The 21,694-nt window shown below is 40.1% G+C and overlaps 1 protein-coding gene across 1 annotated transcript in view; it reads right to left on the bottom strand.

The window, feature by feature from the left end:
* Positions 1–21,694, bottom strand: part of LOC124796050 (clavesin-1-like) — a 48,366-nt gene that overhangs the window by 6,118 nt on the left and 20,554 nt on the right. Inside the window, exons 2-6 of the mRNA XM_047260136.1 lie at positions 19,926–20,062; positions 11,258–11,410; positions 10,099–10,258; positions 8,844–9,093; positions 57–167 (exon numbers count right to left, since the gene is read on the bottom strand). Coding sequence (XP_047116092.1) covers positions 57–167; positions 8,844–9,093; positions 10,099–10,258; positions 11,258–11,408 — 672 coding nt within the window. The 5' untranslated portion in view covers positions 11,409–11,410; positions 19,926–20,062. The remainder of the gene's footprint in view (positions 1–56; positions 168–8,843; positions 9,094–10,098; positions 10,259–11,257; positions 11,411–19,925; positions 20,063–21,694) is intronic.

Here is a 21,694-nt window from a genome sequence, read left to right as displayed (position 1 = left end):
GACATTCCCTTATATTAAGCAGAAGTAGAAAACAAATATGTATATATATGACTTACCCTCTTTTGCAACTTCTCAGACAGCGCCATCTTAACAATTTTCATGGCTGAATCCATAATCTTGGATGCATTCACGAAGTGAAGTCCTTTCAGCCTTCGGCAGTAGGCAGTCTATACATATCAGATTTATTAATCAGTGCACAAAGTCTTTCGAAGGCTGAAGTCTTAACCTTAATATGATATAAAAGAATGCTTTTTAGTTACGAATAAATAGAAAAACCGAATTTGAACGTTAACATAAGTAGTAAAAAGCTAAAATTCTCTTGAGTTCAAGGTTTTAACGATTAAACTAGTAATACGCAAAAACTCCAGTGTTGTGATTAATACCTCTTCGCAGCGGATAACATGCAACGACAAAACTTACACATTCTACTGTACGTAGTGAAAATACAACCAAGGCGACGAGGAAATACGTACGAAGCGTACTAAGGTGAAAGTTAGTTTCAGGAGAAGAGCCACAGACGCATTACAGGTAATTCGACTGCCAAGAATGATAATTTTAACTAGTTTTGTAGAAACATATTAAGGAGGTAGATAGACAAAAATAGTTTCAAGGATTGCTACTGAGTGGAAGCAGTAAATAGTTTACACATATGATGTACTAGTAACAGCTAAAAATAAATGAGATACAGAAGAAATGGTCAGGGAGTTGAGGGGGATGCATTGTTGGTTGGTCTCAATATTAGTAGGGCAAAGACGGAGGTGATGAAGTTATCTACAACGACAGACAGTACTGGAAAAACAAACTGCGTTGGTAAGGTTACCCATATCAGAAAATTCAAGTATTAGGGGAAATATTTGACAAGGAAGAAAAGTCTAAAATGTTATCAAAGGATGGATTTAGGCAAGACATCTATATGGCGCGAAAAATGGAAATTGACCCTTAATAATGAAAAACATGAGATCATACACTGAGTACTAAACGGAATCTGCTACATTTCGGTTACACAATAAATCACACAAATCTGAAGGCTTTCAGTTCAACCAGATAACTAGGAACGACAGTTGGGAACAACTTAAATTGAATCGATTTAATAGACAATGTTGTGTGGAAGGCAAACCAAAGACTGCGTTTTATTAGCACAACACTTAGAAGATGCGACAGCTCTACTAAGGAGACTGCCTTCACAACGCCTGTCCGTCCTCTGCAAGTGTATTTCCGTCCAGTATGGGATCTTTGACAGACTGGACTGCTGGAGAACACCTAAGAATTTCAAAGAATGACAGCTGTTTTTTACTATGGTGAAATAAGGAAGAGAGCGTCACGAATATAATATGCGAGTGCGGATGACAATCATTAAAACAAAGGGGTTTTCGTTGGGGCGAAAACTTTGTCACAAAATTTCAATACCCAATATTTTCCTCCAAAATGCGAAAATATTTTTTTTACCCACCTACATAGGAAGAAATGATCATTATAATTAAATAATAGAAATCAGAGCTCTCACTGAATGATAATTATGTTCGTTTCTCTCGCGCGCTGTTAGAGGGTGGAGCAGTAGAGAAATAGTGTGAAAATTGTTTGATGAACGGTGTACCAGGTACTTGAGTGTGAATTGCAGAGCATTCATGTAGATGTATATGTAGAATAAAGATGCATGATGAAGATATTGCAGTTTAAAGATATGATTACGCCAAGAAACACCTCTGCTAAGATAAAATTAACAGTTTATATAACTGTATACGTCAAAAACGTTGATCACAACTACGAAAGAGTGGAAAGTGAGAACATGCGAACAGTTCACAATGAGAAATATAAAAAGAAGGCAAAACTACAGAATTTGTTACAGTCAAAAGATTCACAAGTTGATGCAAGATGATGATGTTGTTTGGTTTGTGGGGGCTCAACTGCGCGGTTATCAGCACCCGTACAAATTCCCAGCCTTTACTCAGTCCAATCGCACGACTTTCATCAATGATGAAATGATGAGGACAACACAAATACCCATTCATCTCGAGGCTGGTGGAAATCCCTGACCCCGCCGGGAGTCGAATCCGAGACCACGTGTTCGGGAAGCAAGAACGCGACTGGGAGACGACGAGCTGGGGACTTGATGCAAGAAACAGACATTGTTCACAAGACGAAGGTCGGAGCGATGACCGTGGAATCAAAGTCAGTTGGCGAAATTATTTCGAACAACCAAGAAACAGGAGACTTGATGACGAAAGATTGGACGGAACTAGAAATAGATAACGCAGCGTGGAGAGAAGCATCATTAGACAAATTAAAGCGGTAGCTACTTACGAAGTCGGAACATGATCTACATTATCCTTGATTGTCGAAGTGAAGAAGTGATGATAAGAGGCTTGTGCAGATACAAGGAGCTAGTGCTCTGACGAGTACTGTCTGTCATCTGTGTTAGGCATGTAAGTACTGAGGTCTCGACGATTGGTAAAGGGAAGAACGCTGTACGTTGACGAGAGCGTCCTCAAGGAATAATTTTACAAGAGTTAAATGCTGAAACATGTATTCAACAATCGTACAGTAAATACCTTGGACTTAAGAAGATACTAATTTCTTATCCTGTGATATTAACTGTAAACTCGCAATACAAGAGAGGCAAGAGAATCATTTACGCCATTGTCTTACCCCGACATGCACGATGTAGACATAAAGTTATAAATATCAGCTCGAAAAAATAAATTTACATAATTTTTTTTTTTTTTTTTTTGTGAAGCAGGTGACAGTCAAACGATTATAGAAGCTGGTTTGTGCAGCCTACGAACTGGAGACACAGCATCAAACTTTCGGAAAAATATCGGCCACACAATCCCGAGAATTGCATGGTCAGGCGTGTGCGAGAACTATCACACAATCAGTTTAACAGAACGTGCATTAAAGTTACTGATAAGAATAACATACAGAAGAACAGAAAACAATATTAAGGAACTGGCTTTAGGAAAGGTACAGTTTCCAGAGAGAGTTCTGAAGCTCCGCTTGATAACGGAAACATAACTTAAGAAAAATCAAGACACTTCCATTGATTTTATGGACCTAGAGAAACTATTTGTTGACGGTGCGGAATGTTGCAAGATGTTTGCCAATTTGAAAAAAAGAGTAATCAATAGCAAATAGGAGTAAAATACTATATGTGCGCCAAGATGAACGATAAGAATGGGAGATCAAGAACTAAATGTTAGTGTGAAAGCTTGTAAGACAAGGATGCTGTCTGTTGCCGCCACTGTTTAATCCATACATCGAACAGGCAGTGATAGGAATCAAAGAAAAGTTCAGAAGTGGAGCTAAAACTCAGGGTGAAAGGATGTCAGTGTTAAGATTCGCTGATTATATTGTTATACTGAATGCAAGTGCGGTAGAATTACAGGACGTGTTGAATGGAATTAAAAGTCTCATGAGTACTGAGTATGGATTGATAGTAAACAGAAGACGAAAATAATGAGGAGTAGCAGATTTGAGATTAGCAAAAAACGTAACACCAGACTTGAGGATCAAGAAGTAAACGAAGTTAAGAAATTCTCCTACCTTGGGAGCACTATAACGTATGACGAACTAAACAAGGTGTACAAAAAAGAAGCAAACTACCTCAGACAAACAGAGAATTCCTGACCAAATCTATTAGTATCAAACAAAAACCTCATTTTGAAGAAGAAATGTCTGGAAATGTACGATTGGAACATCTCATTGTGTCGCATCATGGACTGTAGGAAAACAGGAAAACGACTAAACTGAAACTTCTCTGATGTGGTGCTACAGAAGGTTGTTAAAAAATAAATGAAACTACTAGGATGGGAAATGAGAAGGTGCACCGCAGACTCAGCGAAGAAAGGAAGATTCGGAATACACTGACAAGAAGAGGGGCAGGATGACAGAACATGAGTTAAGAGAATGACTTCCATGGTTAGAGTGAATTGAGAGTGAATGACTGTAGAAGAAGACAGAGGTTATAACACATCCAGAAAATAATTACTGCCGACTTTTGTTGCATGTACTACTCGGGAATGAAGAGGTTGCTGGGCCGCATCAATCCAGTCCGAACACTGACACCAACAACAACAGAAGGAAAAGCACTCTGACGACAGTGAGGTGGAAGTTACTTCAACATTACGTTTGTACAAGAGCAATTTTTGGCCTTTCAAACAGTAATTATTCGACCGTTAGAAAAGCTAAGTGATTTGCCAGGAGCGTAGGGGTAGTTTCCTGTAACTGGTGGGCAAGGCCAGTCAGGTATTGGCAAGCTGACACGGTTGGAGAATTCTCTTATCATTCGCTCGTCAGACGTGAGGAACTGGGGAGTGGGCGAGGTGTAACACAACTACAACCTCTTTCTCTCTATGAGTCTAAGACAACATGCTATGTTCGTCTTTGGCATTCTCTATGCCCTTGTGATATAATTGAAATTATCCGATATCTTCCTTGTTTTGAAGACCAGTTGTGTATAAAAAGGGTAACTGTCCCAATATTGCAGGCGCAATTGTCCTTTGGACTTAAATTAATCTAATGATTCAGTTAGATTTCGACTACATGCAACAAAACTGTGATAACACTTTAACTGTGTACATAATTTTCTGATTTCTTTGACACATCGCACTCTAAAGATACATGTGAATATTTGTGAGAGTATCCCATATAAATGCTCAGTTTTTGTATAAACGCCACATAATACTAATGTTTACTGGAACACAAGACATACCTTCACTGGTGCTTCAAACCTGATACGTGGTGATCTGCATAGGTCGTAAAGTTTAAGTTGGTTTACATGTTGTGTTAGGCTGTTAGTGCTAGTGCAGATGTTGCAGGGTATCACGTTTCCTCGACCCAAGCAATTGAACACGAGTAAAAAGCTTTAGTTGAAATTAATAATGAATTAATAACTATCATCATATTAAATCATTGTCATCTCATAAATATACACTGCAGGAAGCCTTCAACGCTAGAATAAGGCTAAACAAAGATTTCAAATTTATTTTTGTGATTCATGACAAAGTAGTTATCTGTATTTTTAAATATCATTTATACTGTCTTTTATAGTAGATGGAGTTCAGCTGGATCAATGCAAATAGTGATTACAAACGAAAAGGAAACAATGAAATTTTTCATCTATTAATTCATGCTTGAATACAGTCAGTTGTGATCCTCTGCACTAAGTGTCGATTCTCTGATACCAACTTTTGCCTACACACCTTCTTCATATACAAGATGGGCAAAATATGAGTAGAAATGGCCTGGAAAATATTTAGTGCACCTTAAGATAGGCAATCCAAGTTACATCATCTGTCATAGGCAAGGATGATCTAAATTGGGTTACCTGTCTTGTAGTGCATGAAATATTTTTTGGGATAGGCTTAGTTTGCCCACCCCATATAAACACATCGCCCACAAACAGAATGTTACAGAGCTCCCAGCGTAAATTCGCCAGATCATTTACTGAGTGTGCCCCCAAAACTTGGCGATCCAAATTGCGCAATCGTAAACCATTTAATCGAAAATGGGAATTCTAAGCAAATGACTGCTGGAATGAGCAAAATGTGTGTGGCATGATCACATCATTTCGCTTATTGGGCAATAGGCAACAGAATGACATTATTGGAAAACTTTGGCTTTCCACCCCCCACCCAAACAATTCAGTCCTTCTCTAAGGACATCCAAGATGAAACTTCACTGAACATCACACCATCCTTTTGGTTTGTACTGTTACTGCAATTTCTGGTCTTGTGTGCTGGGTGGAACCACAGGGGACTGGCTTTTCAGCCCGCCTGTTTCACTTCCTCCTGTGACATGATCACAGAGATGTGTGAACTTCACATATGTATAAATAAAATGGCAAAGGATCCCTCTTAGACCCCTCAACTCGGCAACACCCTCGCTGCCAATAGTACACCTTTGTTGAGCACTTTATAGATGCACCAATAGACATGCAAACTCTGACTGAGTCCTAGGCGCCTGCAGGCAGACAACCTCCTGACACCCTTCCGATTTCATATCCCCAGTAGTAGGGGCAAGAGCAGCAGCGTACTCTTACACCTCTCGTGAACCTTTGAGCTCTGTCCGTTTTGCAGCAGATGTCGCCACTTCTGGTTTCACGACTCGTCGAGCCCAAATGTGAAGTCCCAGATCACCACACTTTTGTGTCAGTAAAGAGGATGATTTTAGTGTTCCAGAATTCTTCGTTTAAATGGGACACAATTATGGGGTTTGGAAAAAGTGACCCTAAAATTATTTTATTCAGGGTATTTCTTTCATTTGGAGACATCAGATTTAAGCAGCTGCACTGCTTCCCTCGGCCAGTCATCATTTCTCCTTGATGTAATAATTTACCAACAGCCGTATGTATTGTAGAAATTTATTTTATTTTATGAACTTCTATGTGCTACCAGACTGTGTCGCCAGGCCACCAAGAGCTGTTGCAGGACGATTGATTCACGGATCCAGCTATATGGCTCCTTCCATGTATAGCTATTTTACGACTATGACGAATGGTGCCTGAAGATGGCATCAATGTAATGCCAAAGCTGGTAGCACATAGAAGTTCATAAAATAAAATAAATTTCTACAACACATACAGCTGTTGGTAAATTATTGCTTCAAGAAGTTCATGCCAGCCGTCGTCCCACGATCCATAATGGATCTAGAAAGATTAGTCATATTTTCAGTTGCCGACAACTCCAGTTCCAGAATGAGATTTCCACTCTGCAGCGGAGTGTGCGCTGATATGAAACTTCCTGGCAGATTAAAACTGTGTTCTGGAAACATCCCCCAGGCTGTGGCTAAGCCATGTCTCCGCAGTATCCTTTCTTTCAGGAGTGCTAGTTCTGCAAGGTTCGCAGGAAAGCTTCTGTAAAGTCTGGAAGGTAGGAGACGAGATACTGGCAGAAGTAAAGCTGTGAGTACCGGGTGTGAGTCGTGCTTCGGTAGCTCAGATGGTAGGGCACTTGCCCGCAAAAGGCAAAGGTCCCGAGTTTGAGTCTCGGTCGGGCACACAGTTTTAATCTGTCAGGAAGTTTCAACTCCAGTTCCATTTGGCACACAGATCTAATTAAGCCATCAGCGAGTCACCAGCAGTTATGAAGAAGTATCGTCATATTTTTGAAATTATCACCAAGTATCGAGAAATTTATCCATTAACTGAGCCTGCTGCCAGCAACACCAGTAGAGGCTAAACTACAATTAGATTGGATAGCCATCATCCACTGAGCAAGACTGAGACTTGTGTTCTGAACTTTTACATCACTGCCACACCTTCCCCTCGAACTGGCGCCGAATATTTATTTGTGTACATATTACTTTAATAAATGGTTGTTATTTGTTATTCAGTGTGTTTCATTCATTTTGTTGTAGTTACGAGGGCGGTTCAGAAAGTAACCTCCGATTGGTCACAGTGCGGGTTGTGGGGGGAGTAGCGACGCCATCTGTGCGTTCACGCACTCAACAGGTCAGTCGGCATCAAGCCGTGGTCGAGTGAACGTCGTACCTGCGCTAGTTTAGTTTTTGTGGCAGTTTGAAATGTGTGCTGCAATAGAAAACCCCGCCAAATGTGAAGTGGGTGCTGTCATAAGGTTTTTTACAGCCAAAGGATATTCTGCAGCAGCTATTCATCGTGAGCTTTGTGTCGTGTACGGACCAAGAGTTATGAGTGAAGGAGTTGTCCGTGAATGGGTACGTTTATTTAAAAGTGGACGAGAAAACGTTCATGATGAAGAGAGGAGTGGTAGACCATCATTGGTGACTGACGAACTCGTTCAGACAGTTGATGCAAAAGTTCGTGAAAATCGACGTTTCTCAATGTCGGAGTTGTCTACTGGTTTTCCACAGATTTCTAAGACTCTCTTGTACGAGATAGTGACAGCAAGATTGGGTTACCGTAAGTTCTGTGCACGATGGGTGCCCAAAATTCTTACCGACCACCACAAAACGACGGGCTATACAGAACAAACGCCGTGGTATGCTGACTTCCGGTATCGTTTTTTTGCACGATAACGCCCGTCCTCACTCTGCTCGCAGAACAACGGCCCTTCTTGAGTCCTTCAAGTGGGACGTTATCAACCATCCATCTTACAGCCCAGACCTGGCGCCAAGTGATTATCACCTCTTCATGCATTTGAAGAAATGGCTCGGGTCACAGCGGTTTGATGACGACGAAGAGCTCAAAGATGCGGTCACAGGCTGGCTCCAGGTACAAGCGGGTGATTTTTATGCAGAAGGAATTTCAAAGCTTGTGAAGAGATACGATAAGTGCCTCAATCGCTATGGAGACTATGTAGAAAAATAGTGCAAAGATGTAGTTGTAAGATGTATATATTAAAATATTTTTATTTAACTTGGTGTATTTTTTTAAATCAACCGGAGGTTACTTTCTGAACGGCCCTCGTATAAAAGGGTCAAATGGCTCTGAGCACTATGGGACTTAACATCTGAGGTCATCAGTCCACTAGAACTTAGAGCTAATTAAACCTAACTAACCTAAGGGCATCACACACATCCATGCCCTAAGCAGGATTCGAACCTTCGACCATAGCGGTCGAGCGGTTCCAAACTGTAGCGCCTAGAACCGCTCGGCCACACCGGCCGGCTGTTGTAGTTATAATTTGCACTCTGATCATACAGCTGCAAGTGCAAGCGCGCACCTTAATATAGTAACTAATTTCTGTGGCAGGAGGTTCGCTTACTGCTATATTTCTGCTGGGCATCAAACTTATTTGGTGAACATACATGATCCTTTATACCTGCGTTCGATTTACAGTCTGGTAAACAGTTTTAAGGCCCGAAAGTTCCATACATACTACACTTTCAGTCTGTTAGGTATGAATGTAATAGGCTACTGAAATTACCTTGTAGCAGAGTTCGAGATTGCGGATGATGTTGATGTCCGCCCGGACTACGTGCCCAGCATTTACGTTCGCCATGTCGATGATGCACACATCTCCAATAGAATAGTCCTCGACGAACATAACTTCCATAGCAATGGACAGGATCTTACCATATGGGGCCCAAATTATATTCATTGAGTCTTCGTCCACTGCGGTGATGACGTGGACGCGGTACGCGTCCTTTGTGAGTCGTGGCATCGTCATCATTTTGCTGTAGGAGACATTATACTCCTATTAATACATGCATACGGGAAAGAGGATAATACATGCAGTCAACAGGAAGTAACAGTTTACGAAATACAGCAACAAACAAGGAATGAAGACTGGGTTTGACGTCCTGTCGGCATTGAAGTCAATATAGACGTAGCATAGCTAGGATTGTGTTAAGGATAGTGAGAAAAATCGGCCGGCGCCTTTAAAAGGAACCATCGCGACTATTGTCTGGAACGATTCATGGAAATATCAGAAAACCTAACTCTGGAAACCGGACACGGGTTTGAGGCGTCGTCCTCCCGAATGGGAGTGCAGTGTGCTAACCGCTGCGCCACCTCATTCGGCAACAAACAATTTAGTACGCATCCAGAGCGAATCCTTCGGCCACAATGTACTGTGCACTCTTCTGAAATTTCTTGGTGGGATAAAACTGTGACTCGGACCATCATACAAACTGAGTGAGTCCAAAAAGTGAGCGTGAGCTGTCAACAATGGTGAAGAATAAATGTACGAACGAAGGAGGAGGCCCTGGCCGTATTAAGATATTTAGAGGCACGTAAACAGTGTAAATTCTACGTCACGGCAGTAAAGTATTCGTTACTACTTATCTGTGTTGAACGGATAATACGATTAAACTTTAAAAATACTTGTTTCGGTCTACGAGTTTTTAAATGTGCGTACCATTTCAAGCAACCTAACCAAACTACCGAACACTGACGAATTAGAAGGCTGAACTGTATATAAAATGTAGAACTCATTTTTCATTTGATTTTAACTGTTTTGGTTGTACAAAAGACTTTACTGCTCTCGACTAAAGTGTAATATCATGATTTCGTTGAGAATTTACAAGATAACATACCCTTACACATGATTACAGTCTAAACATTGGCACAAGTTCTCTGTAGTATTATAAATCCATTCCAGCAAAGAGCAAAAAATTCCTAAATCAATTAGTAATAACTAAATCATGAAATTAAACTGATGAAGACAAGTCGGGACTCACATGTGCTCCATTGCAAACTGGATGTCGGTTCCTCTTGCATCTCTGTTCATTAGAAACTCGGGAATTCTGTTTTTGAGGGAAAAATAAGCGTCTAATCCCAGTTTGACCCTCTCCATGCTGCACTTGCAGTTGATGTACATGCGCTCGATGAGGGAGTCGTCTGAAACACAGATTATCCGATAGCCAACATGAGCAAGGACATTAACGACACAGGAAACAGAACACGTAAGCGCTCATATGGAAGGAATATAGCTCATCACAGTTAGCCTAATGCACTAACTTTATGGGCTTAAGTAACGGAATGATTTCGTCCACGTGTCATGTCTTACTGAAGCAACAAATAAATACAAAATGCGAAAAACCCTAGATTAAAAGTACTTAGCAACACTCAATACACTGGGTCAAGTGTACTGCGTCTATCATTTATTATCAGATCGGCAGAAGTTTTGCCATGCAAAACTTCCGACACTAGAACTATTAAGAAACGACGTAATTTTTTTAGTTTTGGCTGATAAATGAGTCATTAAGTTGGTTATATGGACTCAAAATCGGAATACTGTGTTCTACATAGGAGTTGCTGCTAAACGTAGTACGCATAACAGAAGATAAAATTGAGCAATAGCACATTAGAGCATTCTCAGTCATTGAACAGATAACCTAAGGAAATGGAAACATAAGGTTTGGGTATAAAATATTTTAAAGCTGAAGACCGCAACTCAATATTTCTCGTAAACTAAAATGGAGACGGTGATGTAGTAACACAGAAGTAAATTTGAAACGAACATAGTTTCTTGTCAAGCTGCGCATGAAACTATATCCTTCTTTTCCATAGTTAACAACAAAAAACTTTATTAGACATCTTTAATCTGCCGGGAAGTTTCATATTAGCGCATACTCACTAGGCTGCAGAGTGAATATTTCATTCTGGAAACTTCGTTCACATCAATTACAGTTCAGTTACGTTTACACTTGCAAAATGTGAAGAAACATGGAGGGAAAGTCAATAAAACTATAGTAAATCAGTGCTGTTCCAGATATGGAAATGGAAGGGAGAAATAACATTTGCATGAACAAAAGCATTACATCTGAGTAGTTACATCAGCTACGATGACGGTACGTACATTACGAAGGCATCACGTACGACCTCATAGGTACTGACCTACGGCGTCAGGTAAGTGTGGCTGCAACCTGAGCCACTCTCGCAGTGACGTCACAGCCGTCTTGATGTCCTCCTCGTTGGTGCCCAGCTGCTTCCTGACGTACGCCACCTCCTCAGCCGTGATAGCAAAGTACTTGCCCGTGTCTGTCATTGCTGTAAATCAGAAAGTAGCACAGTCGCTTGAACCACCAACACCGGTTCACTAACAGTAAAACACGAAGGAGTATGCAATACACAACCAGTGACTGCTTAAAAAAAAGTAAAGAAGGAAGATTAGTGTTTATCAAGTCTCGTCGACAATCTCTGATAGTTTCAAGGACAGGTAAGGATATCGACCGCCCCTTTCGAAGATAATTGCCTAGAACGATTTGGGGCAATCACGAAAAAACCTAAATATGAATGCTTGGACTGCTTCGTGTTTCTTTTGAATGAATCCAGATCACTGAATTACTACCCACAGATCTCAAGTTGGAGAAGGGCGTAATATTCTTCGTGAACACCTTAAATGAGAATGGATATACACTACTGGCCATTAACATTGTTACACCACGAAGATGACGTGCTACAGACATGAAATGTAACCGACAGGAAGAAGATGCTGTGATATGCAAATGATTATCTTTTCAGAGCATTCACACAAGGTTGGCGCCGGTGGCGACACCTACCACGTGCAGACGTGAGGACAGTTTCCAACCGATTTCTCATACAAAAACAGCAGTTGACCGGCGTTGCCAGGTGAAACGTTGTTCTGATGCCTCGTGTAAGGAGGAGACATGAGTACCATCACATTTCCGACTTTGATAAAGGTCAGAGTGTAGCCTATCGCTATCGCCGTTTATCTTATATTGACATTGCTGCTCGTGTTGGTCGAGATCCAATGACTGTTAACAGAATATGGAATCGGTGGGTTCAGAAGGGTAATACGGAACTCCGTGCTTGATCCCAACGACGTCGTATCACTAGCAGTCGAGATAACAGGCATCTTATCCGCATCGCTGCAACGGATCGTGCCACCACGTCTCGATCCCTAAGTCAACAGATGGGTACGTTTGCAAGACAACAACCATCTGTACGAACAGTTCGACGACGTTTGCAGCAGCATGGACTATCAGCTCGGAGACCATGACTGCGGTTAGCCTTACCGCTGCATCACAGACAGGAGCGTATGCGATGGTGTACTCAACGACGAACCTGGGTGCACGAATAGCAAAACTCATTTTTTCGGATGAATCCAACAATGATGGTCGCATCCGTGTTTGGGGACATCGCGGTGAACGCACATCGGTAGCGTGTATTCGTCATCACCATACTGGCGTATCACCCGGCGTGATGGTATGGGGTGCCACTGGTTACACGTCTCGGTCACGTCGTGTTCGCATTGACGGCACTTTGAACAGTGGACGTTACATTTCAGATGTGTTACGACCCGTGGCTCCACCCTTCACTCGATCCCTGCGAAACACTACATTTCAGCAGGATAATGCACGACCGCATGCTGCAGGTCCTTTACGGGCCTTTCTGGATACAGACAATGTTCGACTGCTGCCCTTGCCAGCACATTCTCCAGATCTCTCACCAATTGAAAACGTCTGGTCAATGGTGGCCGAGCAACTGGCTCGTCACAATACGCCAGTCACCACTCTTGATGATCTGTGGTATCGTGTTGATGCTGCTTGGGCAGCTGTACCTGTACACGCCATCCAAGCTATGTTTGACTCAATGCCCAGGCGTATCAAGGCCGTTATTACGGCCGGAGGTGGTTGTTCTGGGTACTGATTTCTTAGGATCTATGCACCCAAATTGCGTGAAAATGTATTCACATGTCAGTTCTAGTATAATATATTTGTCCAATGAATACCCGTTTATCATCTGCATTTCTTCTTGGTGTAGCAATTTTAATGGCCAGTAGTGTAGTTCCGGTTGTCGTTTTCTTGAAACGGCTATTCGGTATATGCATCAGGGTGAAAATAGCCGATTAGAGCCCTCGCACTTCTTTGTCGGGGACGTTAGGCAGTACTGTGACGGAAATGACAACTGCAGTCAATTTCTACGTAAGATCTTGGACAACGAACTTACAAGAAAGATAGCGCAAGAATATAGTGAAATATCAGCAGCATCGAAAATAGCGTAATGGGAGCAGGGTTCGTCATTAATAGGAAGGTAACGCAGAGAGTAAGTTACTTTCAACAGCTCAGTGATAGAATTATAATTATGCTCATCGGAATCGAAAGTAAATCAACGCCAATGACGTAGAGCAAACTGAAGTTTAACAAAATTGCTCGGAAGAGTCATTGTGGGAAGAAGTCGGCTGTGGAGGTAGTGAGAAATGACGAGATGCGTTTGGAATGACGTACTGCATTGCTGAATATCACAGTAGGCAGTTCTCTAAAAAAAAGCAATCACAGAAGTTGGTGCGATGATGCGAAGACGGCCTGGGTAATAACAGATGCATTGTAATTGAATGACGAAAGAAGGGGGTACATAAATGTGTAGAATGAGACAGAAATACAGCAACCCAAAGTATTTGGGAATAAATTTTAAAACAGTGCGATGAGCAAACGTGAAATGGCAGCAGGAAAAATGCAAATAATCGGAAGAAGAATTATTCATCGGATGGACAGATTCACCATACGGAAGTATTAAAACAAACTTGCGTGAAATTAAAGGAAACGATGGCAAGATTGATGGTGTAGTGCTTAGCAGAATATTAAAGTACTGGACTGCCCATGTTAGGCCTGTATTTAGCCATATTTGTAATTTATCCTTTAGGAAAGGTCAGTTTCCTAAACGGTTAAAATACTAAGTAGTAAAGCCGCTATATAAAAAGGGGAAAGGGATAATGTAGCAATTTTATACATATTTCTATGCCATCAGTGTTTGCTAAAGCTGTTGAAAAGGCTGTGTATGTATGGATAATTCATCATATTACATCACACGATTTGCCATCAAATGTACAGTTCGTCTTTAGAAGTCATTTAACAACTGAAAGTACTACATTCTCACTTCTCTGTGAGGTACTGGATGGTGTAAACAAAAGGTTTCGAACACAAGGTATTTTTTTTACTTAATTAAGGTGTTTGATTGTGTTGATAATGAAATATTGGTCCAGAAGTTGGACCGTTACGGAATATGGGGAGTAGCTCGCAATTGGTTCACCTATTACCTTAGCAACAGACAGCAAAGGGTAATTATTCACAGTGTTGAGAAGGCTGTGATGTGGGGTCTAAGTGGGGTACGGTCAAATGGCGGGGGGTGGGGTGGGGGTTTGGGGCATAGATCAGTGTCGGAGCCACTCCTATTCATCACTTACATAGATGATATGCCCTCCAGTATTACGGGTAACTCTAAAATATTTCTATATGCTGATGACACTAGATTGGTAGTAAAGGATGTTGTGTGCAACATTCGCTTGGTTGCAATAGTGCAGTTCATGACATAAGTTCATGGCTTGTAGAAAATTAACTAACATCTAAATAACAGTAAGACTCAGTTTTTAGTTTCTAACACACCATTCAAGAAAACCTGATGTATTAATTTTACAGAATGGACATATGATTAGTGAAACTTAACAGTTCAAATTTCTAGATGTTTAAATATATAGTAAAATGTTGTGGAAAGCCAACGCCCAGGATCTTGTTCAAAGACTTAATGCTGTAATTTTCACTATTCGGAAGATATCTGAAGTAAGAGATCGTTCGACACGGAAATTAGTCTACTTTGCTTATTTTCATTCGCTTATGTCGTATGGCATTATATTTTGAGGTAACTCTTCCCATTCTAAAAGGATATTTCTGGCTCAGAAACGGGCGATTCGAGCAATGGGTGGTGTAAAATCATGGACCTCTTGTCGACTACTCTTCAGGAGTCTGGATATTTTGACATTGGTGTCTCAATATTTATATTCCTTACTGTCATTTCTTGTTAACGATATTATCTTATTCCTAAGAATAAGCAGCTTTCACTCAGTGAATACTTCGCAAATATCAAACCTGCATTTGGATCGGACTTCCTTAACTCTTGTGCAGAAACTTGTGTAGTATACCGCTGCATCCATTTTCTATAAGCTACCACTCCAGTTCAAAAATCTTGGCAGTAATCCATGCACTTTCAAATAGAAACTGAAGAGTTTCCTCATGGGTCATTCCTTCTATTCTGCCTATGAGTTCCCTGAAAAGTTAAGCTGATTCTTGTTGTATTGTTGACTGCGATTACTTAAACTCATGGTTTGACATTTTTCAGGTTCAAACATTTTATTTTTATCTGTTATTACTTTTATGTTGTAATTTCGTGTACTGACACGTTCCATGACCTTGGAGATTTGCTCCTCAGTTTGGTCCTCCGGAACTTGAAATGTAAACAAAAATAAATAAGTAAATGAAATTAAGAGTGCAATGGGAATACCGCTGCTAAATGCAGAAATGAGGATGGATAGGATGGAAGATAGCAGTGAAGGGTTCTACGAGGGGGAGGATCTGTCTGGTGACATGGTAGAAGACGAAATGGTAGTCGATATGGGAGACAGGGGATTCAGTGTTAGACTTTAACAGAGCTTTAGAAGACTTGTGATCAAATAAAATGGAAGACACAAATAACATACAAAGCAGACTTGCACAGGTAAAGAGTAAATTCTTATGAAACGAGATGTGTTAGTACCAAACATCTTATTTAATTTGAGAAAGAAAACTGTGAGAATTGTTTGTAGCGTAACATTGTACAGAAGTTGGAAAACAAGAATGGAATAGAATATAAGCGTTTAAGATGTGGTGCTAGAGAAATGATAAGGAATGCGGTATTTCTCCTCAGAAAGGACAAAGAGAGAAAGATGTGGAAAACATTGACAAGAAGAATGGACTGGACAATGGGACATGTATTAAGACATCAAGGACTAACTTACATAGTGTCTGCAAGAGATGTATGGGTAAAAACTGGAGGGTGAGACAGAGATTGTTATATATCGAACAAATGATGGAGGAGTTGCAAGTTTTCTTCTGAGATGATGAGTTTGGTGGAGAAGAGGAATTCGCGACGGACTGCATCTGATCAGCCAGAAAACTAATTACAAAGAAAAAATTCCAAGGAAATTAAATTTTCAGTTACTCGTATATACTGATAATGTTTCTTCGACAACAGAGAAAATCGTAAATCCTATGTGTGAGGAACTTTAAAATGAAATACCTACATGGAACTACCGAGCTAAGCGCTTTCGTAGCTTATGAACCTTGTAAACATTAATGGGACGTTTTGAAAATTGTGTGAGGAATATATAGCTCTAACAAGCATTTCGTGCCACCACTTGAGTGAAACGTAAAGAGTCGTATGTATAACGCAGAGAGAAAGTTTTTTTAAAGATGGGATAACTCTTCCACAAAGGTTATGAAAAATCTACGATGTGTGGATGTTTTAAGGTCCATCATGCATCGTCTATGAGATGAATTAATAATATTAAACTAGTAACAAAACAAACAGAAGAATAAATGTAACTTTTTTACGTACGCTGGTCCATGATGTTAACACACAACAAGGCGTGCATCTCACAGCGCTTCTAAAGAGTAAAAGAGCGAAGACAAATTTGAAAAAAAAACTAAACGATTTTAGCTATACAATTTCTTGAACTTCATACAAATGTTTCAGAAGGTTGTCTATCACCATGTGCATTTCAAATATAAATTCTAAACACTTGCATAGATAATATGTGGATACAATGAAAATAACAACCGTGATTAATCACTGCAAGCAGAGGCACGAAAGCCGTATATGAGTAACGAAATATTCCTTCTTGTCGATGGGAAAACACGTGCATGTGTATAGAATGAAACAGGAAGCCGGAAGCTTACTTTAATTAGGAATTAAATGCGAACAGGTTCAATCGTGTAGAATAAGACATTTAAACAGACTGATAAAGCGATAACTAAAGGAAAAACGGAGGCCTAGATATACAAGAAGATTAAACGTAAAAATCACGGAAATCACTTACGAAGTGCGACTATGCTAAGTGCAGAACATAGAAGCAGTAGTTCCAAGTGTTTTCTTATTATTTGTACGGATAGAGAAGCCTTCGAGAATGTAACGTGTAATAGAATGTCCACAGTTACGAGACTCGTGACATCATAGACTGACGAGTTTTCCGTAGTATCTATGAACACTAAAGAGAGCGTAATAAAAGGGGAAGGAAATTTATGTTGAGAAGTGTGTGAGGCATGTGTGAAAGTATTCAGTATCATACCTAGTACGTAAAAGCAACAGGGAAAGAGAGAAAGTGAACACGTGTGATAGGGAACCAACAACCGATGCTAAGGCAAGCAGACGACTTAGTCCTTGTGACTGAGTTCCAGTTCAATGGAATGGGCAGGATACTCAGTACTGTAGATGGTTTCCGGATAACAAAAGCAAAATGAAAGCTGATACTAAGTAAAGACGGGAAGACTATATGAAAATTTGGTGTGATGCAGTAACAGGATTGTCCTGCAAAGGTTGCAAAAGTATTCCGGATGGCTGAAGTAAGAAAGATGTCCGGCGTCGATTGGCATAGGCTAAGAATACTTTTCCTCAGCAGAACAACTTGACTCGTGAAACTTCAGTTTCTTTAGGCGTAATCAATGTTCAGATAACTTACGGGCATGCAGCCGGACGACATCGTCGACAACCACGATATTTAGACAGGAGCACACCCTTCCATTTACAAGGCAAAACTGCAGTAAGTAAACGCTGTGCAAGAGAATTTAAAACCTTGGTTTTCAGAGAAACTCTCTATTTATAATGTTACTTTATAATTTAATTTCAACAGCTTCCTTAGTAACACTATTCCAGTATGAAAACAATTTGTAATTCTCAGGGCCTGCTGCGTAATAAATGTCTTTTAGGACATAACAAAATTTTTACAACCTGTTACGCTGCTATGGGCAATACTTTTGTTTGAACTATAACCCTATTTCAGCTATAAAGCCATCTTCACGTTATTTTTTTAATAGAACATCTTCCAAATTTTGGTACGTCTGTTATATGACATGTGACTTACTTATTAATAACATGATTTTACATACGTTTTTAAGTCTCGACTTCCATGCAGTATCGCTAATTCTCTTGCTTTCTATTTGAGTACTGACTATTCTTTCGTTGCTATTTTACTAGTAATCAGTGTGTTTTGGCACTTCATTAATAATGATCAGGAATAAAATTAATTTCCAGTTGAAATGTTGGAGGAAATCGAGACATATTTACACACAAGGAAGTGTCCACATTTAATTATCAACAAACCAACTGACATAAAATATAAACATTGTATCGGAAACTTTGGTGACATTAACCACCAGTCCTTGATAAATCATAATAAAACCAGAGAAAATTTAAGTAACACAGCACCACAGATATCCACTCATTATAACCCAATGACATCGCTCACAGAATTCTCAACAAGCTGATGTCAGTATCGCTGATCATCGGTCATAATTGCTTTCACGAAATTTCAACTGGAAGATGGGTTTATTTCTGACCATGATTAATGAAGTGTCAATACATGCTGAGACACACAACTGATTACTACTAAAATAATAACGAAAGCGGCCAACAGGAGCCCGTAACATCCAAACACAAACACACCCACCCACCTACCCATCTATCCACCCATCCACACACACACACACACACACACACACACACACACACACACACACACAAAATATAGTAAGTAAACAAATACACAGTAACACAATCAACGCTAGGAGCATGGAAGTCAGGACTTGAAAATGTATATAAAATCATATTATCCAAAAGTAACTCAAGTGTCACACAGCAAATATACAAAAATTTTAAGATGTTCTATTACAGATAACCTGACGATGGCTGTATAGCTGAAATAGGGCTATAGTTCAAATAAAAATAAAACTCATAGCAGCGTAACTGGTTATAAAAGAATTTATTGTGAAGTTGAAATACTATTCCGATAGCTGGAAGTGCTTGCAAGAAAGTCCGTGTTGTTATATTCCATAGGATGGTCAGTGCCAAGACAAAGTTCTGTACTTCTCGCATCACGCACGACGTTACAGCTTATTACTTCTTGCTACAACCTCTATGCGAATAAAATTCGCAGTCAGTGTCCACATATTTCACTACATGTGCCTTCAATATTAAAACACTGTACGACACATATTTTAAGACATAAGACGTCACAAACAGTGAGACGCTTGAAAAACGGCCGTATCGTGCACGACGTTTACATATATTGCTTCACTGCAACCAACTCCTTTCACAACACATTTTGTAGACAGCAGCCACATACGACGCAGAATGTATCTCAAAATTATGTCACTGTATGAGTCATAGTTGTTAAGCACAAGACTGGATCACAAACGACGGTTTCAGACAGTGTTCGTAATGTCTGTCCGTTTCTGGAAGTATGTCTTCACACAAGTATCTACTTGGGTTCAAAAAACAAAATCACTTCTTACGACATAACTATGCAACGTACAATACAATTACATCAATAAAATGAAAAAAAATATGTTTGCTCTTTGTATTATAGATGTGTTGATGTGAGTATGATCCCATGACTCAACAGAAGTATCAGTTTTGTGCTTTACTACCAAATATTTATCGCATGTCGTTTCAATCGTGTATTGCAGCTGAACATGACGCACGCTGAAATTAGGGATGCTAAAGATTTTGCACTTACTAAGAATGTTGCTAGGCTGTGTAAAAGGTCTTCAGGCGAAGTGCCCACAGATGAATCAAGATGTTGGTGAAATAAGCAGGCTATAGTCTGTGTGGCTTTCCACGACGGTATGGGCGATGTCCAGACGAAATGGTTACCTGCAACACAAATTTTAGGAACAAAAATTAAACCCTAAGCACTCTGTCAGAAACATAATTTTTTACTAGCTGTTGGTTTCAATTTATTACTCCCGTTGAACTCAGACCATTACGAGATTCGACCTAATTTGAAATGCTTATCAGATTACTTTTTCAGTTAATAAAGCAACAATATAAGTGATTAACAATCGTCACAAGTTGTGTGGTGGAAAGTCATGACGTTGAACGCTTTTGGCATTGTCGATCTTCTTTGTTTAAAGCATTAACTTGTTGAAACCTGATCATTACTCGAAACTGCACATAGGACAAGCATTTACAAGTGCAGCACTGAGATACAAAAGGTATCTTTACGCTGTAAGTCAGTTAATCTGTTGTTGAAAATCTTATTGTTCCAAGAAAACTGTGAGTAGAAAGTGTCATAAATTGATTACAGATCTCTCTACAAACTGATTAGAAGACTTAAAGAACATGGAATGTGTTAATATTTAAATTCATATTTATTCATTAATATTTGAATTCATTGGTACACACAAGTAGAAATCATACTTACTTAACAGAGATAGATAACACGTGCTACCTTACCATAGTATACTACCTTTTTTGAAAACGTGCCGAAATAACCGTCCTTACGCAATGTAACTGCGTAGGTCAGTAATAACTAGTAAAATGCAGAAATGGGAAAGAGAAAATAATAGCTAGTAGGAATAACATGCTACACGAGGCAAGCCCTTTCGCTCAATGTCTTTCTGTCCCGAATCGCCGTTGAGGAGTGGGACAATCTGGACCAACAGTGCCTTGATGGACTTGTGGGTAGTATGGCACGACGAATGCAGGCATGCATCAATGCAAGAGGACGTGCCACTGGGTATTAGAGGTACCAATATGTACAGCAATCTGGACCACCACATCTGAAGATCTCGCTGCATCTACATCTGCATCTAAATGCAAACTCTCAAATCACATTTAAGTGCCTGGCAGTGTGTTCATCGAACCACTCTCACAATTCTCTATTATTCCAATCCCGTATAGCACACGGAAAGAACGGACACCTATATCCCTTATTGTGTCGTGGTGATAGTTTCTCCCTATGTAGGTCGGTGTCAACTAAATATTTCCACATTCGGAGGAGAAAGTTGGTGATAGTAATTTCGTGGGAAGATTCCGTCGCAAGGAAAAACGCCATTCTTTTAATGATGTACAGCCCAATTCCTGTATCATTTGAGTGACACTCTCTTCCATATGTCGCGATAACACAAAACGTGCTGCTCTTCTTAGAACTTTTCCGATGTACTCCGTCAGTCCTGTCTGGTAAGGACCCCACACCGTGCAGCAGTATTATAAAAGGGGACAGACAAACGCAGTGTAGACAATCTCCTTAGTAAATCTCTTACATTTTCTACGTGTCCAGCCAATAAAACGCCGTTTTTGGTTAGCCTTTACCACAACATTTTCTATGTGTTCCTTCCAATTTAAGGTATTCGCAACTGTAATTCCTAGGTATTTAGTTGAATTTACGGCGTTTATATATGGCTGATTTATCGTGTAAGCCAAGTTTTACGAATTCCTTTTAGCACTCATGTGGATGACCTCACACTTTTCGTTATTTAGGGTCAACTGCCAATTTTAGTACCA

This window comes from Schistocerca piceifrons, chromosome 4 (assembly GCF_021461385.2).
Source record: "Schistocerca piceifrons isolate TAMUIC-IGC-003096 chromosome 4, iqSchPice1.1, whole genome shotgun sequence".
NCBI classification, from domain to species: Eukaryota; Metazoa; Arthropoda; class Insecta; order Orthoptera; family Acrididae; genus Schistocerca; species Schistocerca piceifrons.
The sequence above is the reverse complement of the archived record's forward strand: the minus strand, read 5'-3'. Positions and strand labels throughout refer to the sequence as shown.